The sequence below is a fragment of the Cyprinodon tularosa genome, unplaced genomic scaffold (assembly GCF_016077235.1).
Source record: "Cyprinodon tularosa strain WSP-4 unplaced genomic scaffold, ASM1607723v1 ctg1162, whole genome shotgun sequence".
Lineage (NCBI taxonomy): Eukaryota > Metazoa > Chordata > Actinopteri > Cyprinodontiformes > Cyprinodontidae > Cyprinodon > Cyprinodon tularosa.
Genome location: NW_024037962.1, coordinates 180812 through 206906, shown reverse-complemented (window position 1 = coordinate 206906; position 26095 = coordinate 180812). Strand labels below are relative to the sequence as shown.

General features: G+C 45.6%; 1 protein-coding gene across 2 annotated transcripts; it reads left to right on the top strand.

Moving 5' to 3' along the window:
- Positions 1-7481: 7481 nt before the first annotated feature.
- psmb7 (proteasome 20S subunit beta 7) lies at positions 7482-17476 on the top strand. 2 transcript variants are annotated; one of them, XM_038307468.1, is made up of 9 exons: positions 7482-7611; positions 8084-8177; positions 8611-8708; positions 8779-8919; positions 11647-11762; positions 14948-15006; positions 15085-15236; positions 15365-15391; positions 17316-17476. In XM_038307468.1, the coding sequence occupies exons 1-9, from the start codon at positions 7550-7552 to the stop codon at positions 17425-17427; spliced, it is 861 nt and encodes a 286-aa protein (XP_038163396.1). In that variant the 5' UTR covers positions 7482-7549; the 3' UTR covers positions 17428-17476. The 2 variants fall into 2 exon arrangements, with proteins under 2 accessions (XP_038163396.1, XP_038163404.1); XM_038307476.1 differs by lacking the exon at positions 15365-15391.
- The last annotated feature ends 8619 nt before the right edge of the window (positions 17477-26095 follow it).

Sequence of the window (26095 nt, the reverse complement as noted above, 5' to 3'; positions counted from 1 at the left end):
AGAAAGTGGTCAGAGAGGACAGGGTTGTGAGGAAATACTGTTATTTCTTCACATTCTATGCCGTATGTCAGCACAAGATCCAAAGTATGAAGATGAGAATGTGTGGGACTATTCACATTTTGAACAAAGCCAATAGTGTCTAAGATAGTATTAAAGGCTGCTCTTAAGCTATCGCCTTCAATGTCAGCATGGATGTTAAAATCTCCCACTATGATGACCCTGTCAGTATTTAATACCAAATCAGAAAGGAACTCTGAAAACTCATCTAAAAATTCAGAGTAAGGACCTGGTGGACGATACAGAGTTACAAAAAGAAGAGGTTTTCTTGCCTTGAAATTTGGATCAGGGAAATTAAGGGTTAAATGTTCAAAAGAGTTGTAGGTATTAACTGTTTTGGGAGTAATCAGTAAGTCAGACTGGAAGATTGTTGCTACTCCTCCTCCTCGCCCAGAACTTCTGGGTATGTGAAAATTTAAATAGCTTGAAGGAGTTGCCTCATTTATGCTCACATAATCCTCTTGCTGCAGCCAGGTTTCTGTAAGGCAACACAAGTCAATGTGATTATCACAAATCAAGTCATTAACTAGTAGACTTTTAGAGGAAAGCGATCTTATGTTAAACAGACCGCATTTAATTGTTTTAACTTTTTCCCCAATTGGAGTTATTTTGATTTTAATTAGATTATCATGATTTCCTCCTTTGGGAATCTTTGCTAATTTATTAGATTTTGGTCGTGGGCAAGACACTGTCTGGATGGAGTAAAGAGTGGGTAACAGTAGAGAAGCTGCAGAGAGGTCTGTTAAACTAGGACTCTGCTTCCTGGTCTGCACCCTGGGGGGTCAGGGTTTTGGAGGACCAATAAATGTGTCCAGATTCCTAGAAAGAAGAGCTGCACCATCCAAAGTGGGATGGATGCCGTCTCTCCGAATCATCGTCATCATCTTCATCATGATCATTCTTGTTTTTGCTTTAGCTATTATTTTACACATTATGTTATTATTTTATTCATTTATATTTGTATGTATTTTACTTTATTTAGAGTTTTTTACTCTGTTTTATTTGTTGTTGTAATTGTTCCATTAAGGATCAAAAGGGAGGATCTGTGGAATCATATTTTCCTTGTCCTGTTTGTGAGATTAAATGTTTAAGGTGTTTTTCTTTGCCTGAATCGGGTGATTATCTAGAAACCTGAGAAGAAGAAAGTTTCCTCCTTAGTTTAGAGCAGAAGGAAAAGTTTTCACTGTGTTAAATGTTCTGACGTCCCGTTTCTGGTATGGATGGAAACAGTTGTCTGAAGTGTTTATCTGACTAAATGTTTGTCCTTGATGAACTGAGGAAACAATGTCTATGCGTGTGGAGTCTCTTTATATGCAGGGCTGGGATGCTGAACACGCCAGAGCCTCACTGGGAGCTGGATTCAGCTGTTTGAGTCGTTCTCCTCTGCAGAGTAAAATAAAACCTTTTCTTCCTTGCATATCAACTCTCAGTGCTCATTTTTACTTCACATAATAATAGTGATTCATAATCTGAATAAGACATTAAATAAAGCATGAAACTTTAAAATAGATCCAGTTTTTTTATTTCTCATTCCTGAAACTTAGTAAATTCCGGTGTTAAATATGCAATGTCAAAGTATATGAACTCTTTTAGAGTTATTAATACAATCAACTGCAGTCAGATATACAATATGTAGAGAGTTTATTTAACACTAATTCACGGTGGGACCAAATGCACTCAGATTGGTGTTAAACGTAACTCTTTAAGTACTACTTTTACACTCCTAAATTTACTGAAGTTAAAAATCTGCCAGATATATGAATAACTAAGATTATGGGATTTTAATTGAGCCAGAATGCTGAAAAAATGTCTGTTTTAATAGCTTTAATTCTTCACCTTTGCTTGAATATCAGAAAATAAACAGAAATAAAGAAACAAAAATCAAGAGCTTCTTGTAACGCTGATTGTTATCTGTTGTCCTTAATGACCAGAATAACTATGGATTAGATCAAAGTCTATAAACTCTGCATTCATGTGAAAAACACTGCTTATCTTAGCAGTTAGCTTCAGATGATCAGACTCACCATACAGGACTTCCAAGGCCGCAGCCAATCAGGTCGAAGTGCCGTTCCCAGGCTGAGATCAGACTGAGGGTGTGGTGCTGAGTTATTATTGCTTAGCTGCAGGGCTACACTGGGCAGCGGACCAGCACTGGCTGCCAGGAAGAGCCATGTTCCACAGCTGGGGGGCATTTTTAATGTAGCTTCACTGCCAGGTGGAAATAAAACCATAAATATAAAACCAGCTAATCTCTGGTGTTCATTAGGATGTTTTAATCTAAAACGCAACATCATAGTTTGCAACAACAGAGTTGATCCCAGCCGTTTTCTGCAGAGGTGTCAAAAGTATTGGAATGACGGCAAAAAAGCCAAGGCAGTCCCATCAACTGGGTTTATTAGATGAAAACAAGCTGCTATTCCTGAGGCTGCAGCTCACACCTCTAACAAATAAGACAGGAACACACAACCGACTGCTTGATTACTAGCCCCACTCTCTCCATTTCTGGTCCTAGAACTAGTGCTCCCCTTAGTGCCAGATTATTCAAGCCTTTGGTGAGAGTCCTGTAGTGAGTATCAGTGTTTTCTGATTGCCTGATCCTGACCCGTTCTGCTTCTGGACCTCTGATCTTGTGGCTCGGACTCCTGTGAACCTTAATTTTAAAGTCAAATTTAACTTTGCATTATCTTGAAAAAGAGCCAGCTTCTCCAGCCGAGGATCAGAACACAAAGGTCCCCGCCCTCGACTGCCACCCATCACACATTGCATCCGACCCCTTTGGCCCCTCCTACAGGTGGTGAGCCCATTGCAAGGGGGGTCCATGTTTCTTCTTCGGGCTGTGCCCCGACAGGCTCCATGGGTAAATGTTGGATTAATTGTACAAGTTATTCTACTTTAATCATATTATACTTATACATTCATATTTACACATTTGCATATTCCTGTATACTTGTATTACACAAAGTGTTGAAATGTTTCACTTGCTGTCTTTCTAATGCTTGTTACTAGTGTGTGCAGGAAGCAAGGTCAGGAGATTGGTGGAAAGGGGAGAATTGCACGTACTGGCACCGGATGAGGAGTGAAGCTCTCCTTATCTTATGATATTGTATGATGTGATGCAAAACTTCTGGTTCCGACTGGTTTCACCCCCTCCTCCCTTTTAGCGGTCGGAACCAACATTGTAGCCAGGGCGTTCCTTAATAAAAGCTTGGAGAAAGCGGAAACTGTTTCAGAGTGGGTTGGAGGTTGTAACTGAATGCAGTTTCTGACCCCCTCTCCTTGCAAGTAAATTATACTAAATTCTCTGTGTCTTTCTTTGTACAGGTTACTGAATAAAATGTTTGGTGTTTAAACCTAACAGTAAAAGCCCGGCCACCAGGCATTCGCCAGCGTGCCCCACCTCCAGGACTGGCTCCAGAGTGGGGCCCCACTGACCCGCATCCGGGCGAGGGAACACTGGGTCCATTAATTTTATTCATCATAAGAGGTCTTTAGGCTGGTCTTTTTCTGGTCCCTCACCTAGGACCTGTCCACCTTGGGTGACCCTACTAGGGGGAATAAACCCCCCAGACATCACTGGGACACTCAAAGCCCTCCACCAAGCCCAGAGAGGGACTGCCACCTGGGCATCTCCCTGGTGAGGTGTTCCAGGCACGTCCCACCGGGAGGAGGCCCAGGGGGAGACCCAGGACACGTTGGAGAGACTATGTTTCTCTGCTGGCCTGGGAGCGCCTTGGGATTCCTTAGAGGAGCTGGACCAAGTGGCTGGAGAGAGGGACGTCTGGACCTCCCTACCCCCACAACCAAACCCCGGATAAGAGGAAGAAGATGGATGGATGGATGGATGGATGGATGGATGGATGGATGGATGGATGGATGGATGGATGGATGGTGGATGGATGGATGGATGGATGGATGGATGGATGGATGGATGGATGGATGGATGGATGGATGGATGGATGGATGGATGGATGGATGGATGGACGGATGGATGGGCGGATGATGGATGATGAATGGATGGATGGATGGATGGATGGATGGACGGATGGATGGGCGGATGGATGGGCGGATGATGGATGGATGGATGGATGGACGGATGGATGGGCGGATGATGGATGGATGGATGGATGGATGGATGGATGGATGGATGGATGGATGGATGGATGGATGGATGGATGGATGGATGGATGATGGATGGATGGATGGATGATGGATGGATGGATGGATGATTGATGGATGGATGGATGGATGGATGGATGGATGGATGGATGGATGGATGATGGATGGATGGATGGATGGATGGATGATGGATGGATGGATTGATGGATGGATGGATGGATGGATGGATGATGGATGGATGGATGGATGGATGATGGATGGATGGATGGATGGATGGATGGATGGATGGATGGATGGATGGATGATGGATGGATGGATGGATGATGGATGGATGGATGGATGGATGATGGATGGATGGATGGATGATGGATGGATGGATTGATGGATGGATGGATGGATGGATGGACGGGGCGACAGTGGCGTCGGATGTAGGCCACTGAAATCAAAGGATTGATGGTTCAAGCCCCGGATCCGACTTTCATTGTCGTGTCCTTGGGCAACACACTTCACCTGCATTGTCTACTGATGGTGGCCAGAGGGTGGCGCCAGTGTACGGCAGCCCCGCTTCTGTCAGTGAGCTCCAGGGCAGCTGTGGCTACAATGTAGCTCACCACAATCGGTGTGTGAGTGTGTGCTTGAATGGGTGAATGAATGTAGTGTAAAGCGCTTTGGTCAAGTCTCCTGACTTGAATAAAGACGCTATATAAGTACAGGACATTTACCATTTACCACAGATCATCTTGAAAAACTATTGAGTTTGGTATGTGGTGCACAAAATGTTGGGGCAACACTGAGTCAAACCACAAAGAAAGGAATTGTCTGGATGAAACTACTTATTTTGTCAGTTTTTTTTAATAGCAACAGGCCATAATGAAAATGATCTTTAGCCTTAGACAATGCAGCTCCTTTAAAAATGAAAAACATGAAAAATAGAAAGCTGGCTGCTTGGTTAATCTAGAGCTGTGCACTTTGAAGCAAAATGCTAGGAAACTCCTAGAAAATCCTAGATATCTTTTTAATCCAGTTGCCAAACTCACCCAGAGCCATAGCTCTGTTGAACCGTCCATTCCACCTGCTCTTAGCAGCAATGATTTTATGGGATTCTTTATAAATAAGATTGATCTTATTAAAATCAGTGCTAGGACCGGTTCTCTTTACTTTATACATGCTCCCAATTGGTAGAGTTATTAGACAGCATGGGATTAATTTCCACTGTTATGCTGATGATACCCAGCTATATCTGTCTATAATCCAGATGAAGCTAACCCATTACATAGATTACAGGCATGTTTGAAGACACAAAAACCTGGATGACTCTTAACTTTCTGCTTCTGAATGCAGACAAAACAGAAGTTATAGTCTTTGGACCAGAGTCTCTGAAAAAGAAGCTGATTAGTCAGTCACTTCATCTGGATGGGATTAAACTGATTTCAGATAATAAAGTAAAAAATCTTGGTGTTATTTTTGATCAGGACCTGTCATTTAAATCCCAGATCAAAGAGGTTTCTAGAATATCCTTCTTTCATCTGAGGAATATTGCAAAAATTAGCAATCTCCTGTCCAGGGGTGATGCTGAGAAACTAGTCCATGCATTTGTTACTTCAAGGCTGGACTATTGTAATTCTTTACTATCAGGAAGTCCACAAACTGTAGTTAAAAGCCTTCAGCTGATCCAAAATGCTGCAGCCAGAGTTCTGATGAAAATGAAAAAGAGAGATCATATCTCTCCTATCCTGGCTTCTCTTCATTGGCTTCCTGTTAAATCCAGAATAGAATTTAAAATCCTCCTTCTCACATATAAAGCCTTAAATGGCCAAGCTCCATCTGATATCAGAGATCTGATTGTTCCTTATGTTCCTAACAGAGCACTTCGCTCTCAATCTGCAGGTTTACTAGTGGTTCCTAGAATTTCTAAAAGTAGAATGGGAGGCAGATCTTTTAGTTATCAGGCTCCTCTCCTGTGGAACCAACTACCAGTTTTAGTCCGTGAGGCAGACACTCTGTCTACTTTTAAGACTAGGCTTAAAACTTTCCTTTTTGATAAAGCTTCTAGTTAGAGTGGCTCAGGTTATCCTGAGCTATCTCTATAGTTCTGCTGCTATAGGCTTAGACTGCTGGAGGACATAGGGACCCCTTTTTCATCATTCTGCTTCATTCTATCTCTATTCTCCCACTCTGCAGAAACTGTTAGTTCAATCTCTAACGTTCTGCTCTCTCTGCTTTTTCTCATAGTAGCTTCATCTGGTCTGTTCCTGTTTGGCTGTGACTCAGCCAGAGTAAAACATCGCAAAAAAAAAAACAAAAACCTAAAATTTAGCATAATTTCCTGAAATAAGTGTAGTTTTCCTTAATTTGAGCAGATAAATAGGAGGATCTGTCAATGGAAGGAGGATCTATGCCCTTAAAATAAGAGAAATAAACAATATGCATAAAAACAATCCTGAAGCTTTTTTCAGGATATTAATTCCTTTAATTTATTATTTTCAGCCCGTAAGATCTTATTTGTTGCTTATTTATGCAGTCGTTATTACAGTCATGTTTTAGACTGTGGGAAATTAAATCAAACAGACCACCCTCATTTCAAACAAACACTTCTTTTAAAAAAGGACAGAGAGGAAGTGATCAATCTTTATTTTAATCTAAAATAATCTGCTGGAATATAAAGGTCAACATACCCGCTTCCTGATGTCAAGGTCAAAGCACATTAAATCTTTGTTATTGTCTCTTAGATCTCCCTGATTATCTGTCTGCCCTCCTGTTTTCCTTTCCCCTCTCCCACCTTCTGACTCAGGTAAAAAGCTCAATCAACATAATGCACTCCAACCTCCTCTGATGGTGTGCTATCTGATCCTCCCCTCCCTGAAACTCATTACTAGACCTTGACATCCACCTGGCATCCAGTTGGCACCTGTGCTGCTCAAGGACACCACATGGCAGCAGATTAAGGAAAAAACATGGAAACAGAGACTGAAAAAAAATAATCTGTTCACTGAGAAACACAGAGAACAGAAAAAGAACAAAGCAGAGATATAAGGAACACATTCAAGCATCTGCAACTGAACAAGAAACAAAACAACAACATTTAGTCATTATTACTGTAAGATAGATAGATAGATAGATAGATAGATAGATAGATAGATAGATAGATAGATAGATAGATAGATAGATAGATAGATAGATAGATAGATAGATAGATAGATAGATAGATATAGTCAGTTTTGATAAATAAAGCGTGAAATAAAACCGATAAGCTGTGTTTTCTAACTGATGTAGTGTCGGAGGGTCTGTTTTTCCCCACCCTGCCAGCGGTCCTTAAATGCCGCATCTCTCCTGAGCTCCTTCCTCCACTTCCCGGAAACACAAACCTTCATCCAAGATGGCGACGTTGGCAGTGAGCAGAGCTCCTCTCGCGGGTTTCAGTTTCGAAAACTGCCGAAGGTAAAGAGTTATTCTGGCTGTCCGGTCAGAGACCTGCTGTCCCGATGAACGAGGTGTTGAAGTTTCTATCGGAACAGTTTAGCTTCCTTTAGCTTAGCCTAGCTTAGCTTAGCTAAAGGATGCTAGCTCAGTGATGATCCCTACAATGACTCAGGGTTTCCGGCCACTCGCTCATTTATTCCTCCGGCTTTTACTTCTCTGATGTGAAATAAATTAGTTTCATTTATTGTTTTTATTACAAACGAATTAAGCCCAAATTATTTCCGCGATTTGCTGTTTATATTATTTTAAAAATTGAATATTGAATGAAAGGCGATCAGTCTGGCTGCAGATCTACTATAGATCCTCTGGTTTAAGGTTAAAAATTGATCAAATATCTGAGGATTCCTTCCTTTAAATGTGTTTTAATGTGTCAAATGTTATTAATGCAGTTACCCCCACTAAAAATAAAACTTAATCTCTCTGATTCCAGAAATGTGCTTCTAGAAGGTGAAGCCGGTAAACTGGGATGCAGTTTGCCTGCTGCTCGGAAAACCGGAACCACCATCTGTGGCATCGTCTTCAAGGTTGGTGACAGAAACTGGACCTGACTGGACCCGGACCGGGAGCTGACTGGACCCCGGACTGGGACCTGACTGGACCTGACTGGGCCCAGTCCATCAGGACTTTCTATCAGAATCGCACCAATCAGGCTTCAGCTCGTAGCCAATTTCAGCTCCACGTCCCTGAAAAAAACAGATCCAGGATCTGGATCAGGGTCTGGATCTGGACTCCCAGCAGATTTAGATGTTTGATTGAACGTTTGTTTCAGATGGTTTCATGCTGTCGCTGAGAAAAAAAACCTCTCCTGTGTTTCCTTATTACTGTAAAGTTGAACAAAGGAGGCTTCCCTGCCTCCTTCTTCCGTGATTTGACAGACCTCAGAGGAATTGCTTCATGTCGCTTAGAACAACAGGAGAGAAACAGATTCTAAAGTGTTTGTTGTGACTTCCTGTTTAGGACGGCGTCGTCCTCGGCGCCGACACCAGAGCCACTGAGGGAATGGTGGTCGCTGATAAAAACTGCTCCAAGATCCACTACATCTCCCCCAACATTTAGTAAGTGTCACCTGTCAGGATGGATCTAGGTGTTTTTTCTATGTAGGTTTGACTCAGGCCTGTTTTGCAGCTGCTGTGGAGCAGGAACTGCTGCAGACACGGAGATGACCACCCAGATAATCTCGTCCAACCTGGAGCTGCACGCGCTCTCCACAGGCAGGCTGCCGCGCGTCGCCACCGCTAACCGCATGCTGAAGCAGATGCTCTTCAGGTAGGTCTCTGATTGCTGCCTGATGGGCTCCTTTAAACGTACCTGCTTCATCCAAACAGGACAGTGTAATGGCGGCCATCTTGAATGTGAAGCCCTGTTTGGGCCATTCCAGTTGAACCTTGGAGCTTCTTTCCCACAGATCTCAGTGATGGAGTCCAGTTCCTCCAACATGAAATGATCTACAGATAATAATGGTCTTAATAAACTGGTTAATGTTCTGTAATATTTGCATGATGAACTAAAGAAAAGAGTAAAATTCATAAATCTTTGTCATACTTGCTCACAGATGCAGTCAGAACTGCTTCATATTCATTTAGGAGGATTTTTCTTTTTTAAATGAGGTGGATGTTTTTAAGTCGAGGGATCCTGTGATCAAAGGTGACGATGAGCTGAAACTTCAAAGAAAGTTAAAATCAATCCACTTTGTTTCCAAGTTTGAAGACGTTTCTCTTCCATCCAGGAAGATTTTTTTATTTATAATGTCAGAAATAGCGTTTAGTTCCAGGTTTTATCCAGCAGCACAACAAAGTTTTTAGAAAACATGGAAAAGGAAACAGTGAGCTGAAATGCTGCAGAGCAGTGATCCCGCTCAGCATGGCGCCCCCTGGAGGTGGCCAGAATATTAGTTACATCTCAGTTTCCTGGATGTTTGTTTTTATTTAGTTGTTAAAGCGCGGCATAAACTGTACGATATTTTCAATGGTTGCACGCAGCTACAGCTCAAACTGTACGATCAAACCGCAGGGTTTTAAAGTTCACAGCTCACAACACACGATGCTGTGCGACCCGACGCTCTGATGCGATCTACCTGCTCACTGTACGTCTAAAAACCAGGTGGGACTCAGCTCCGCAGTGAGATGGCGCTACTCGGACTCGTCTATCTGGAAGCCACACCATTAGCAGAGGAACATGAAGCTCACTAGAGTGAAACGCGCTGCCTTGGATATTTGGGCGATTTAGTGCTGAAAGCCCTAAAAAGAAAAGGAGACGACGTATTTGGACAAAGACATGGCTGAGCTAACGTGGCTACTACGGTCTGTCAGTTTGACAGGAAGAACTCCATTTCACTCATTGCCCCCCCGCCATGATTCTGGGTTTACATCTGAGAGGAAGAAGAAGAAGAATCCTTGTTGCCCGCTGAGCGATTTGTCCACGACCACCTTACGACGGCCGACTGAATTACAATCATGTTGGATTTCCTCCCGACCTTAAAGGAATAGTACACCCAAAACATGATTAGCCTTCATTTTCTACTCACCCCCATGCTGAACAACACTCTGGAGTACTTTTTTGATATCTCAAATGCATCTGGAGATCTGGGAGGCTTCTTGCTGTCTGCTGACATTCAAATAATGGAGGTCTATGGCGCCCGAGGCAGAAAGGTCCATAAAAGTCCACAAAAAACGTGTCAATATTCCTCCATACTGCTCGTCCAATGTATTCCAAGTGTCCTGAGTGGGTAGCGTCCAGAATTTACTCGAAACGAAGTCATTTAGAATGTTTTTAGAGCATAAACAGTAGTGTATAGGATTTCCTAAAAGCGCGATCGCGACGCTACGGAAACCGCAGCAGACCAAACCAGATGAAAGTGCGCATTCAGCTCGGCAAAGAACTCATGCTCTTCCTCAACACTGAAGTCCTCAGACATTTTCCTTTCGTTGTTTCTTTCTTTGCACAGGTAAACAGCACATTTCTTCTTCTACGCTTGCATTATCGGCAGAGCAGACGCTGAATGCGCTGGTTTGGTCTGCCGGCTTCCGTAGCGTCGTGAACTCGCAGGTGCGCGCTTTTAGGACATCCTATACACTACTGTTTATGCTCTAAAAACATTCTAAATGACTTCGTTTCCAGTAAATTCTGGACGCTACCCACTCAGGACACTTGGAATACATTGGACGAGCAGTATGGAGGAATATTGACACGTTTTTTGTGGACTTTTATGGACCTTTCTGCCTCGGGCGCCATAGACCTCCATTATTTGAATGTCAGCAGACAGCAAGAAGCCTCCCAGATCTCCAGATGCATTTGAGATATCAAAAGGGACTCCAGAGTGTTGTTCAGCATGGGGGTGAGTAGAAAATGAAGGCTAATCATGTTTTGGGTGTACTATTCCTTTAAGATTCCTGATAGAGGAGGTCGTTAAAGGCTGATCGCCCCTCGTTAACCCCCCCCCCCCCCCCCCCCCCCCGTACACCACGCACCATCAGGCTTAAACTCGGCAAACAAATCTCACAGTATATGAGCGCCTTTAGAGTTAAATGGACGTTTTGGGAATCCCTACTACTGGGATCGGTTAGCAGCGGATCAGCCAGTCAGACTAGAGACTAAATTCTCTTCCTTGCTGTTTCTCTCAGGTTGTTATTAGTGTTTTTCTTTTTTAAACTGGCCTCACTAATATTTATTGAGGCCAAAAAACGAAGTAAAGACTGAAGCAGAAAGACCTGAGGGCCGTCTGCAGAACTGCTCCGTGGCTCAGCCACCAGGGGGCAGCAGAGCTCCTGCTGTTAATGAATCCTGATTGGAGCAGAATATCTCTGATGTTTACCACTGGAGGATGAGTTTGGTGTCAAACAGGTTCTGGAGGTTCAGTAAAGGCAGCAGATCCGCCATGTTGGCGTCCTGGTTCTGTTAAAGCCGGCAGCTCTGAGCTGGACGGGTCAGAGAAAGAAGGGAGCATCATGGGATAGATCTGCTGCATCAGAACCGGCTCCCTCTCTGTGTCTGCAGGTATCAGGGTTACATCGGTGCTGCTCTGGTTCTGGGCGGAGTGGACTGTAACGGACCTCACCTGTATAGCATCTACCCTCACGGCTCTACGGATAAGCTGCCCTACGTCACCATGGGTCAGTAGAACCTTTCTGATTCTGACCCGTTTAGTCTGACCCATTTATCCTCAGCCACTTCCTGCTGCTGCCCCTCCCAGACCTTTGCCTCCTAGATGCTGCTGCTCCTCCCAGACCTTTGCCTCCTAGATGCTGCTACTCCTCCTAGACCTTTGCCTCCTAGATGCTGCTACTCCTCCTAGACCTTTGCCTCCTAGATGCTGCTCCTCCTAGATGCTGCTCCTCCCAGACCTTTGCCTCCTAGATGCTGCTCCTCCTCCCAGACCTTTGCCTCCTAGATGCTGCTCCTCCCAGACCTTTGCCTCCTAGATGCTGCTCCTCCTCCCAGACCTTTGCCTCCTAGATGCTGCTACTCCTCCTAGACCTTTGCCTCCTAGATGCTGCTCCTCCTAGATGCTGCTCCTCCCAGACCTTTGCCTCCTAGATGCTGCTCCTCCTCCCAGACCTTTGCCTCCTAGATGCTGCTCCTCCCAGACCTTTGCCTCCTAGATGCTGCTGCTCCTCCCAGACCTTTGCCTCCTAGATGCTGCTACTCCTCCTAGACCTTTGCCTCCTAGATGCTGCTGCCCCTCCCAGACCTTTGCCTCCTAGATGCTGCTCCTCCCAGACCTTTGCCTCCTAGATGCTGCTGCTCCTCCCAGACCTTTGCCTCCTAGATGCTGCTACTCCTCCCAGACCTTTGCCTCCTAGATGCTGCTGCCCCTCCCAGACCTTTGCCTCCTAGATGCTGCTCCTCCCAGACCTTTGCCTCCTAGATGCTGCTCCTCCTCCCAGACCTTTGCCTCCTAGATGCTGCTGCCCCTCCCAGACCTTTGCCTCCTAGATGCTGCTGCCCCTCCCAGACCTTTGCCTCCTAGATGCTGCTCCTCCTCCCAGACCTTTGCCTCCTAGATGCTGCTCCTCCTAGATGCTGCTCCTCCTCCCAGACCTTTGCCTCCTAGATGCTGCTCCTCCCAGACCTTTGCCTCCTAGATGCTCCTCCTCCCAGACCTTTGCCTCCTAGATGCTCCTCCTCCCAGACCTTTGCCTCCTAGATGCTGCTCCTCCTCCCAGACCTTTGCCTCCTAGATGCTGCTCCTCCTCCCAGACCTTTGCCTCCTAGATGCTCCTCCTCCCAGACCTTTGCCTCCTAGATGCTGCTCCTCCTCCCAGACCTTTGCCTCCTAGATGCTCCTCCTCCCAGACCTTTGCCTCCTAGATGCTGCTCCTCCTCCCAGACCTTTGCCTCCTAGATGCTGCTCCTCCTCCCAGACCTTTGCCTCCTAGATGCTGCTCCTCCCAGACCTTTGCCTCCTAGATGCTGCTCCTCCTCCCAGACCTTTGCCTCCTAGATGCTGCTGCCCCTCCCAGACCTTTGCCTCCTAGATGCTGCTGCCCCTCCCAGACCTTTGCCTCCTAGATGCTGCTCCTCCTCCCAGACCTTTGCCTCCTAGATGCTGCTCCTCCTAGATGCTGCTCCTCCTCCCAGACCTTTGCCTCCTAGATGCTGCTGCCCCTCCCAGACCTTTGCCTCCTAGATGCTGCTGCCCCTCCCAGACCTTTGCCTCCTAGATGCTGCTCCTCCTCCCAGACCTTTGCCTCCTAGATGCTGCTCCTCCCAGACCTTTGCCTCCTAGATGCTGCTCCTCCTCCCAGACCTTTGCCTCCTAGATGCTCCTCCTCCCAGACCTTTGCCTCCTAGATGCTGCTGCCCCTCCCAGACCTTTGCCTCCTAGATGCTGCTCCTCCTCCCAGACCTTTGCCTCCTAGATGCTGCTCCTCCTAGATGCTGCTCCTCCTCCCAGACCTTTGCCTCCTAGATGCTGCTGCCCCTCCCAGACCTTTGCCTCCTAGATGCTGCTGCCCCTCCCAGACCTTTGCCTCCTAGATGCTGCTCCTCCTCCCAGACCTTTGCCTCCTAGATGCTGCTCCTCCTAGATGCTGCTCCTCCTCCCAGACCTTTGCCTCCTAGATGCTGCTCCTCCTAGATGCTGCTACTCCTCCTAGACCTTTGCCTCCTAGATGCTGCTGCCCCTCCCAGACCTTTGCCTCCTAGATGCTGCTCCTCCTCCTAGACCTTTGCCTCCTAGATGCTGCTCCTCCTAGATGCTGCTCCTCCTCCTAGACCTTTGCCTCCTAGATGCTGCTCCTCCTCCTAGACCTTTGCCTCCTAGATGCTGCTACTCCTTCTAGACCTTTGCCTCCTAGATGCTGCTCCTCCTCCCAGACCTTTGCCTCCTAGATGCTGCTCCTCCTCCCAGACCTTTGCCTCCTAGATGCTGCTCCTCCTCCTAGACCTTTGCCTCCTAGATGCTGCTCCTCCTCCTAGACCTTTGCCTCCTAGATGCTGCTACTCCTTCTAGACCTTTGCCTCCTAGATGCTGCTCCTCCTCCTAGACCTTTGCCTCCTAGATGCTGCTCCTCCTCCTAGACCTTTGCCTCCTAGATGCTGCTCCTCCTCCTAGACCTTTGCCTCCTAGATGCTGCTACTCCTTCTAGACCTTTGCCTCCTAGATGCTGCTCCTCCTCCCAGACCTTTGCCTCCTAGATGCTGCTCCTCCTCCTAGACCTTTGCCTCCTAGATGCTGCTCCTCCTCCCAGACCTTTGCCTCCTAGATGCTGCTTCTCCTCCTAGACCTTTGCCTCCTAGATGCTGCTCCTCCTCCTAGACCTTTGCCTCCTAGATGCTGCTCCTCCTCCCAGACCTTTGCCTCCTAGATGCTGCTCCTCCTCCTAGACCTTTGCCTCCTAGATGCTGCTCCTCCTCCTAGACCTTTGCCTCCTAGATGCTGCTCCTCCTCCCAGACCTTTGCCTCCTAGATGCTGCTCCTCCTCCCAGACCTTTGCCTCCTAGATGCTGCTCCTCCTCCCAGACCTTTGCCTCCTAGATGCTGCTCCTCCTCCTAGACCTTTGCCTCCTAGATGCTGCTACTCCTCCTAGACCTTTGCCTCCTAGATGCTGCTTCTCCTCCCAGACCTTTGCCTCCTAGATGCTGCTCCTCCTCCCAGACCTTTGCCTCCTAGATGCTGCTCCTCCTCCTAGACCTTTGCCTCCTAGATGCTGCTCCTCCTCCTAGACCTTTGCCTCCTAGATGCTGCTCCTCCTAGAAGCTGCTCCTCCTAGACCTCTGCCTCCTAGAAGCTGCTGCTGCGTGGGTCTCTGGGCGCAGCTTCAGGCTAACATGTCCCTCTGTTCTCCTCCAAAGGCTCCGGCTCGCTGGCTGCCATGGCGGTCTTTGAGGATCGTTACAAACCGGACATGGAGGTGAGTCCCCTCCCCCACCTGTTGCTCTGCTACAGCCGCCTGTGATGACAGATTCAGCATCTATGTTGTTGTCAACAGGAGGAGGATGCCAAGCGGCTGGTGAGGGACGCCATCGCTGCAGGCATCTTTAACGACCTTGGCTCCGGCAGCAACATTGACCTGACCGTCATCACCAAGGGCAACGTGGACTACATCCGACCCCATGATGAGGCCAACAAGAAGGGCGTCAGGTGAGGACATCCAGGAACCTCCCATGTTCTGTTGGTGGCCTCCTGCCACCCTTTAGATCATCTCTGACTAGTTTGAACCAGTTTGACCTGAGGCTGACTTCCTGTTCTGGTGCCTGTTCTGCCTGAAGCCTGAATGAGCCTGAAGGATGCAGGCTGTGAGTACGGCCGGGTGTTTGTGCTCCGCTAGCCGATTTAGGATACCGGTTTATGCTAGGATCATGAACGCCGTCGCTAACCGCCGCTAACACACAGTGTGCTGTGCTGTAGGATACCGGTTTATGCTAGGGTCATGAACATTGTCGCTAACCGCCGCTAACACAGTGTGCTGTAGGATACCGGTTTATGCTAGGGTCATGAACATTGTCGCTAACCGCCGCTAACACACAGTGTGCTGTGCTGTAGGATACCGGTTTATGCTAGGATCATGAACATTGTCGCTAACCGCCGCTAACACACAGTGTGCTGTAGGATATCGGTTTATGCTAGGATCATGAACATGGTCGCTAACCCCCGCTAACACTCAGTGTGCTGTGCTGTAGGATACCGGTTTATGCTAGGATCATGAACATGGTCGCTAACCCCCCGCTAACACTCAGTGTGCTGTGCTGTAGGATGACGGTTTATGCTAGGATCATGAACATGGTCGCTAACCCCCCGCTAACACTCAGTGTGCTGTGCTGTAGGATGACGGTTTATGCTAGGATCATGAACATTGTCGCTAACCGCCGCTAACACACAGTGTGCTGTAGGATACTGGTTTATGCTAGGATCATGAACATTGTCGCTAACCGCAGCTAACACACAGTGTGCTGTAGGATACCGGTTTATGCTAGGATCATGAACATTGCCGCTAACCTCCGCTAACACAGTGTGCTGTAGGATACCGGTTTATGCTAGGATCATGAACATTGTCGCTAACCGCCGCTAACACACAGTGTGCTGTAGGATACCGGTTTATGCTAGGATCATGAACATTGTCGCTAACCGCTGCTAACACACAGTGTGCTGTAGGATATCGGTTTATGCTAGGATCATGAACATTGTCGCTAACCGCCGCTAACACTCAGTGTGCTGTAGGATACCGGTTTATGCTAGGATCATGAACATTGCCGCTAACCGCCGCTAACACAGTGTGCTGTAGGATACCGGTTTATGCTAGGATCATGAACATTGTCGCTAACCGCCGCTAACACTCAGTGTGCTGTAGGATACCGGTTTATGCTAGGATCATGAACATTGTCGCTAACCGCCGCTAACACTCAGTGTGCTGTAGGATACCGGTTTATGCTAGGATCATGAACATTGCCGCTAACTGCCGCTAACACAGTGTGCTGTAGGATATCGGTTTATGCTAGGATCATGAACATTGTCGCTAACCGCCGCTAACACTCAGTGTGCTGTAGGATACCGGTTTATGCTAGGATCATGAACATTGCCGCTAACCGCCGCTAACACAGTGTGCTGTAGGATACCGGTTTATGCTAGGATCATGAACATTGCCGCTAACCTCCGCTAACACAGTGTGCTGTAGGATACCGGTTTATGCTAGGATCATGAACATTGTCGCTAACCGCCGCTAACACACAGTGTGCTGTAGGATACCGGTTTATGCTAGGATCATGAACATTGTCGCTAACCGCTGCTAACACACAGTGTGCTGTAGGATATCGGTTTATGCTAGGATCATGAACATTGTCGCTAACCGCCGCTAACACTCAGTGTGCTGTAGGATACCGGTTTATGCTAGGATCATGAACATTGCCGCTAACCGCCGCTAACACAGTGTGCTGTAGGATACCGGTTTATGCTAGGATCATGAACATTGTCGCTAACCGCCGCTAACACTCAGTGTGCTGTAGGATACCGGTTTATGCTAGGATCATGAACATTGTCGCTAACCGCCGCTAACACTCAGTGTGCTGTAGGATACCGGTTTATGCTAGGATCATGAACATTGCCGCTAACTGCCGCTAACACAGTGTGCTGTAGGATACCGGTTTATGCTAGGATCATGAACGCCGTCAGTGTTTGCTGCAGCTCTGAAAACCTAACTCTGCTTTTTTCCTCTCCTGGATGCAGGACCGGGGATTACAAGTACAAAAGGGGAACCACTGCGGTGCTGTCCCAGTCCGTCACCCCGCTGCTCCTGGAGGTGGTGAACGAGTCCGTCCAGACTATGGACACCTCCTAAACTCCTGCTGCTCCTCTGTTTCTTTGTTCACAATAAATGTTTGGAGTCACTGGTGTCTGTTGGTTGGTTTGTCGGTTTGAGGCAGAAGATGATCCACTGAGGCGTTAGCAACATGATAATTAGCATCATGGCTGAATGTCGAAACCAAAGGTCACGGATTAGACCCAACCTGATTTAAAATATTTATGGGAGGGATTAAAGTATTCTTGCAACAGGCCAGATTTCCGGCTCGTAGTGATTGTCAATGGGTAAAAAAAATCATTTGAAAATAAATTGACGGTAAATAAATTTCAGAAAGACAATTGAAATCCCCCTTGCTTTGTCAGCCAATGGTAGCAAAGCAGCGCTCTGAAGCTAACAGTATTAGTTTCTTGCTCAAGGCGTCAGATTAAGGTTCAGTGCTGAAGTTGGCCACCATGCGCAAGTTAAAAAATAAAAATAAATGAAACTTTGTGTTTGGAGAGAAGGACGACAGAACGGAATAACGTGGAGGGGGAACCACGCAGTTCATGAACTCCGGCACGCTGTGCTCCATGAAGCTTGTATACGCATCCAGTGGCAAAAAGATGCTACGCTAACAGGAATTGGACCCGGGTCATTAAGCTGCTGTCCGTGCGACTGTCCACGCCACACGTTTACCAGGAGCTACAGCAGCATCTGATGTACCGCCGTCAGTAACTGACCGTATGCCGGTTAAAACTGGTTTGTTTCCTCGCTGAACACAACACTTAGCAGCAAAACGACATGTCAAAAGAAATGCGGTTCATGAAGGTGGTAGATAGAGATGCACTATTGCCCTTGTAGGAGCAATTTCTCAATTTTTAGTTGAATCTTAGAATTTAGATTAATTAGTTTGATTTCTTATTTAGAATGAGATTTGTTAATTTAGTTAATTAGTTAATTTTAGCTTGGGATGTGGGTGTTTCACAGTATAAATAGGGGGGTCTTAGGTAGCTCACAATGCACCTGGGTGGTCATGTTTTTTTGTTTTTTTTTACCAGTTCAGTTTTCAGCCAGTCAACCAAAGAACAGGTGCAGGGATTAGAGGGAGACAGTAGCAGAATCCTGTAACCTGTTTTTCTGTACGGACAATAAAACAACCAAAGAACTGGATTTCCATCCTTTTTGATCTTTTTGGACTTACTAAGCCGGAATGTACGGTGCATCAGGTGGCTGTTTCAGTTAAATTCACCTTTGCTTTCATCACCTTTGACCCTGAAATCCCACATACTCCGTCAGTGCTCCGCTGCGCTCCAGACCGCCTGCGCAAAGCAAAGCATCCATCCTCCGCTGTGGCTCCTGTTCCCTCCGCTCTGAGTTTCTTGGAGACCGTAGAGAGCATGCGCGAGATGAACCAGGGTTTCCGCGGATCATTAAAAATAATTACAATTCATTAATTTTTTCTTTAAATCGAGGCCTTAATTGGCACTAAAATTATTTAAATATGTTTATCGAAGTATTTATAATTCTTTAATAAAAAATGTTTATAAAAACAATTTCGTCCGATATATTATATCGCTATTATAATAAAAAAAAGCAGTTTTTTCCAGTGTGGTCCTGTTTCTCTGACCGTGACTGGCTGGATGTGCTCTCTTCGTCCTCTGGCATGGGAGCTGCCTTGGAGCTTGTCTGCCTGGCTGTGTGTTTCCTGGACGGGGCCGCCTTTTACAGCTGCTTTTTCTATGTCTGCTTCTGTCTCCTTGAACCCCAGTCGGCCTCAGCAGATGGCCGCTCACACTGAGCCTGGTTCTGCTGGAGGTTTCTTCCTGTTAAAAGGGAGTTTTTCCTCTCCACTGTCGCTACAAGCATGCTTAGTGTGAGGGATTGTATTTGAGTCGATGCAATCAACTGGTTTTCCTTAGAAAACTTTGTATCAATTTGACTGTATGATCTGGTTGAACTGTAAAGTGCCTTGAGATGACATGTGTTGTGAATTTGGCGCTATATAAATAAACTGAATTGAATTGAAAATTATTAATTTGCGTGGAACTGATCATAAAGCCGTATGTTCAGAAAGGAATCTCCAGGCGGAGAAAAAGCTAGAGGATATATATATACGTATATATGTGTGTGTGTTTACATACATACAGGAGTCATGGAACTGTGCTTGCAGCTCCTTCATATTTCATGTACACTAATAACTTGTGTACATGGTTCTTGTTGATGGCATTAAAATCATTTCAAATAGCATTAAATTAGAGTCACTCATTCCTGTATGAACCCTGTGAGCGCTTAATTTAATATGACATATTAAAAAAATCCCACCATCATCCAGCATATGTTCAGTTTCTGCCCAAATATATATATATATTTTTGTAACAGGGATAAGGATAATTCAAAACTGCTTTTTTTTAATGAACTTGTTCTCTACTCCCAAACTCAGCATCTCTTTTCATTCCTGTAATAAGAAGTTTCTTTTGAATGGATTTGATTAAAGTTTAAGTCCCTCGGTATAAAATAAATATTTTTATGGAGATGAGAAATCTGCTTCCTCGTTGGTGAATAACCAATAGTTTGGATCCAATCATTTAAATAAACGGTGTTAGTTTTTTTTATATATATATATATATAAGAATTGTGCTATAATTTCTAGTCACCGATCTGTTGCTGCTATATTTTAATTTGACGAACCGGAATTTGTCGATGTTCTTTTTCCTGTTTGGTGCGATTGCAATTGCGGATCTTGACCTGGCCGGACCGGAACCGAGCAAAAAATAGCTCGGCTCCGTATTTTGTCGGTGACGGACGGAGAAGACGTACGTGGACGGAGACGTGCGGAGGAGTAGCGGTGGATGTGGAACAGCTCTCATTGATTTCCATGAAAGACAAGCGCTCCGCACGACGTACGTCAGCGGGGCGGAGCGGAGCGCTGACGGAGTACAGGTGCTGGTCATAAAATTAGAATATCATGAAAAAGTAGATTGATTTCAGTAATTCCATTTAAAAAGTGAAACTTGTATATTATATTCATACATTACATACAAACTCATATATTTCAGATGTTTATTTTGTTTAATTTTGATGATTACAAATGACAACAAATGAAAATCTCAAATTCATCATATCAGAAAATTAGAATATTGTGAAAAGGTTCAAAATTGATGGCCCCTGGTGCCACACTCTAATCAGCTAATTAACTCAAACCACCTGCAAAAGCCTTTAAATGGTCTTTCAGTCTAGTTCTATAGGCTACACAATCATGGGGAAGACTGCTGACTTGACAGTTGTCCAAAAGACGACCATCGACACCTTGCACAAGGAGGGCAAGACACAAAAGGTCATCGCTAAAGAGGCTGGCTGTTCACAGAGCTCAGTGTCCAAGCACATTAATAGAGAGGCGAAGGGAAGGAAAAGATGTGGTGGAAAAAAGTGTACAAGCAAGAGAGATAACCGCACCCTGGAGAGGATTGTGAAACAAAACCCCTTCAAAAATGTGGGGGAGATTCACAAAGAGTGGACTGCAGCTGGAGTGAGTGCTTCAAGAACCACCACACACAGACGTATGAAAGACATGGGTTTCTGCTGTCGCATTCCTTGTGTCAAGCCACTCTTGAACCACAGACAGCGTCAGAAGCGTCTTGCCTGGGCTAAAGAGAAACAGGACTGGACTGCTGGTGAGTGGTCCAAAGTCATGTTCTCTGATGAAAGTAAATTTTGCATTTCCTTTGGAAATCAAGGTCCCAGAGTCTGGAGGAAAAGAAGAGAGGCACTTCATCCACGTTGCTTGAAGTCCAGTGTAAAGTTTCCACAGTCAGTGATGGTTTGGGGTGCCATGTCATCTGCTGGTGTTGGTCCATTGTGTTTTCTGAGGTCCAGGGTCAACGCAGCCACATACCAGGAAGTTTTAGAGCCCTTCATGCTTCCTGCAGCTGACCAACTTTTTGGAGATGCAGATTTCATTTTCCAACAGGACTTGGCACCTGCACACAGTGCCAAAGCTACCAGTACCTGGTTGAAGGACCATGGTATCCCTGTTCTTAATTGGCCAGCAAACTCTCCTGACCTTAACCCCATAGAAAATCTATGGGGTATTGTGAAGAAGAAGATGCAATACACCAGACCCAACAATTCAGAAGAGCTAAAAGCCACTATTAGAGCAACCTGGGCTATCATAACACCTGAGCAGTGCCACAGACTGATCGACTCCATGCCACGCCGCATTGCTGCAGTAATACAGGCCAAAGGAGGCCCAACTAAATACTGAGTGCTGTACATGCTCATACTTTTCATGTTCATACTTTTCAGTTGGCCAACATTTCTATAAATCCTTTGTTTTTATTGGTCTTCAGCAATATTCTAATTTTCTGATATGATGAATTTGAGATTTTCATTTGTTGTCATTTGTAATCATCAAAATTAAACAAAATAAACATCTGAAATATATGAGTTTGTATGTAATGTATGAATATAATATACAAGTTTCACTTTTTAAATGGAATTACTGAAATCAATCTACTTTTTCATGATATTCTAATTTTATGACCAGCACCTGTATGTGGAATCTGGGGGTTAGTCTTAAGTTTTTTATTTTGGAATTTTTGTTTCGTTCAAATAGTCACTATAGCCATCTACTGGCCGTTTTTGGTATTGGATTTTCAAAAGACAAATTTGGTTTTCAAACATTAACAGATATCCCAAGTTCCAAAAACTCATTTCAGGGAGATTCTTTATTTTCAATACTTTCAATCTTGTAGCCTTGAACATCGGTTGTGCTTTCTGTTTTTCATGGACTTCAGCATACAGTGCACCTCGCCATGATGTCATCATTCCTCACCATGGCCGGTTCTAGACAGGGGCCAACGGGGGCCAGTGCCCCTGTTATGGCCCCTGTACTGAAGACAATACTTAAAATAAATTTGAATGATGATCTGTGCTGGAACAGACATGGTTACTGATGGGTCCTTCGGATCGATTTCATTCTGCAGCTGATTCTTTACAAATTCTGATTTACTAATTATTCAAAAACATTGAGGTGATATCTTCAGTGCTACTGAGAGAGGATCCCAGTTTCAATCTACTAAATGGTTTTTTTCACAACAAATAAAAAATGCTCTAATTTTTACAGATGAATTTAACAGTTTTTTTAGTTCTAATTAAAATTTTATAGAAAACAGTAGTTTTAAATTAAGTCAATAATCTCTAAAATTCCTAAATTATAAATGTATATTGACCTTATAAGAAATTGAATTTTTATTGAACCTTATTGAAAATAAATTTCCCTTCATGCAGCTCTCTAATATATTTGAATCTCTTGCCCTGTTTTTTATTTCATGCTTTTCTGGGCCCCCATGAAAACACGCTGGCCCCCTGCTGGGCCCCTGGTCCATTTGGTCTAGATCTGCCACTGTTCACCTTCACTAGACGTGGATATATTTTAATATATCCTGCTGTAGAATTAGTCCTATATTTTGGTTTTTTTACTCGAGGTTTGAACCTCTGCCGTTTCCCAGGATGCACTGCTTTGAGTGGCTTTGAGTGGGGGGGAAATAAGTATTTGACTCCTTGCTGATTTTGCAGGTTTGCCCACTTACAAAGAAAGCAACGATCTATAATTTCAATCATATATACACTATATTGCCAAAAGTATTTGCTCACCCTTCCAAATTATTGGAATCAGGTGTTCCAATCACTTCCATGGCCACAGGTGTATAAATTCAAGCACCTAGGCATGCAGACTGTTTTTACAAACATTTGTGAAAGAATGGGTCGCTCTCAGGAGCTCAGTGAATTCCAGCGTGGAACTGTGATAGGATGCCACCTGTGCAACAAATCCAGTCGTGAAATTTCCTCGCTCCTAAATATTCCACAGTCAACTGTCAGCTGTATTATAAGAAAATGGAAGTGTTTGGGAACGACAGCAACTCAGCCACGAAGTGGTAGGCCACGTAAACTGACGGAGCGGGGTCAGCGGATGCTGACGCGCATAGTGCGAAGAGGTCGCCAACTTTCTGCAGAGTCAATCACTACAGACCTCCAAACTTCATGTGGCCTTCAGATTAGCTCAAGAACAGTGCGCAGAGAGCTTCATGGAATGGGTTTCCATGGTCGAGCAGCTGCATCCAAGCCATACATCACCAAGTGCAATGCAAAGCGTCGGATGCGGTGGTGTAAAGCACGCCGCCACTGGACTCTAGAGCAGTGGAGACGCGTTCTCTGGAGTGACGAATCGCGCTTCTCCATCTGGCAATCTGATGGACGGGTCTGGGTTTGGCGGTTGCCAGGAGAACGGTACTTGTCTGACTGCATTGTGCCAAGTGTAAAGTTTGGTGGAGGGGGGATTATGGTGTGGGGTTGTTTTTCAGGAGCTGGGCTTGGCCCCTTAGTTCCAGTGAAAGGAACTCTGAATGCTTCAGCATACCAAGACATTTTGGACAATTCCATGCTCCCAACTTTGTGGGAACAGTTTGGAGCTGGCCCCTTCCTCTTCCAACATGACTGTGCACCAGTGCACAAAGCAAGGTCCATAAAGACATGGATGACAGAGTCTGGTGTGGATGAAATTGACTGGCCTGCACAGAGTCCTGACCTCAACCCGATAGAACACCTTTGGGATGAATTAGAGCGGAGACTGAGAGCCAGGCCTTCTCGTCCAACATCAGTGTGCGACCTCACAAATGCGCTTCTGGAAGAATGGTCAAAAATTCCCATAAACACACTCCTAAACCTTGTGGACAGCCTTCCCAGAAGAGTTGAAGCTGTTCTAGCTGCAAAGGGTGGACCGACGTCATATTGAACCCTATGGATTAGGAACGGGATGTCACTTAAGCTCATATGTGAGTCAAGGCAGGTGAGCAAATACTTTTGGCAATATAGTGTACATTCTAACAGTGAGACGGAATCCCAAAGAAAATTCCAGAAAATAACATCATATGAATTTATAAAAATTAAAACCATCTGATGAGGAAAAACAAGTATTTGACCCCCTGGACGAACAGCATGTTAATACTTTGTAGAAAAGCTATTATTGGCCAGCACAGACGTCAAACGGTTTCTATAGTTGGTGAAAAGGTTTGTGCACATTTCAGCAGGGATTTTGGCCCACTCCTCCCTGCAGACAGCCTCCACATTTCAGCAGGGATTTTGGCCCACTCCTCCCTGCAGACAGCCTCCACATTTCAGCAGGGATATTGGCCCACTCCTCCCTGCAGACAACCTCCACATTTCAGCAGGGATTTTGGCCCACTCCTCCCTGCAGACAACCTCCACATTTCAGCAGGGATATTGGCCCACTCCTCCCTGCAGACAGCCTCCACATTTCAGCAGGGATATTGGCCCACTCCTCCCTGCAGACAGCCTCCACATTTCAGCAGGAATATTGGCCCACTCCTCCCTGCAGATAGCCTCCAAATCATTCAGGTTCCCAGGTTGTTGCCTGGCAACTCGAATCCCTCCAAAGATTTTCAACTAGATTCAGGTGTGGAGACTGGCTAGGCCACCCCAGAACCTTGATGTGCTTCTTCTTCAGCCACTCTTTTGTTGCCATGGCGATGTGCTTAGGGTCGCTGTGGTGCTGAAACACCCATCCTCCACCCATCTTCAGCTCTCTCACTGAGGGAAGGAGATGTTGGTCCAGAATTCCACCATACATGGCCCCGTCCATCCTCCCCTCAATACCATGGAGTCGTCCCGCCCCCTTGGCTGAAAAGCACCCCCAAAGCATGATGTTGCCACCACCATGCTTGACGGTGGGGATGGTGTTCTTTGAGTTGTACTCGCTGTTCTTTGCCCTCCAAACACAACGAGTTGAGTGGAGACCAAAAAGTTCTATGTTGGTCTCATCTGACCACATCACCTTCTTCCAGGCCTCTTCGGAGTCGTCCAGGTGGTGAATGGCGAGCTTCATGCGGGCCTGAACATGTTTCTGCTTGAGCAGGGGGACCTCATCAAACGAACGTCCAATCAGCGTTGGCTTTGAGGCGGGTTGAGGTGTGACGCAACGAGAAGCGCGACAGTTCAGTCTAAAGAACATGGCGGCTTCAGCCGATGAAACTAGCGTTAGCGTGGCTATCGAGCAAGTTTTATGGGAATTACAGAGTATTTCTTCACTGAAAGAAGAGCAAAACACTGCTCTGGAGGCTTTTCTCAGAGGAAAAGATGTTTTTGCTCTTCTCCCGACTGGTTTCAGCAAGAGTTTGATCTATCAATTGGCTCCTCTTCGTCGTCGCTCTGTTAGTACGTCATATGCTTCGTGATCTGATTGGTTTATCTGGCCTTTCTATCACCAACATAGGCCAATCAGCTAACCAGTATTTTCGCCCCTTCCCAAAATTACTTCAACGGAAGGTTTCCAGATGGATATGCGGAGCAAATCCATCTGGCGGAGTCAGGTTAGTGGAAATGTTCTCCAGGTGACGTGTTCTGACTTCCTGACCTGCATTTAAGGTTTCAGGTGGTCTTGGAGGTTCTGCTCCACTGGTTCTTCACACAGAGCATCAGTGGAAGAACCAGAAATCTTCTGATCTTATCAAACAGAACCACGGTGGTTTTGGTTTGGATGGCTTGTTTTTCTTTACTCCTAATAAAATAAACCTTTTGATTTAATAAATCAGGAAAAAATTAAACTGACCATAATTATACAATCAGCAAGAGTATAGATCTAGCTCATATAGAACATGGCTCAGACCCAGAAGTCCACTTCTACAGAGCAGCATGAAGAGAACCAGTGGTG

What these genes read in the sequence shown, in the direction of transcription:
- psmb7 (XM_038307468.1), top strand. Translation starts at nt 7,550, where the DNA reads ATGGCGACGTTGGCAGTGAGCAGAGCTCCTCTCGCGGGTTTCAGTTTC. An exon ending in TCTGTGGCATCGTCTTCAAG is followed by an intron (nt 8,178 to 8,610) that starts GTTGGTGACAGA and finishes CTTCCTGTTTAG; the next exon opens with GACGGCGTCGTCCTCGGCGC. An exon ending in TACATCTCCCCCAACATTTA is followed by an intron (nt 8,709 to 8,778) that starts GTAAGTGTCACC and finishes CCTGTTTTGCAG; the next exon opens with CTGCTGTGGAGCAGGAACTG.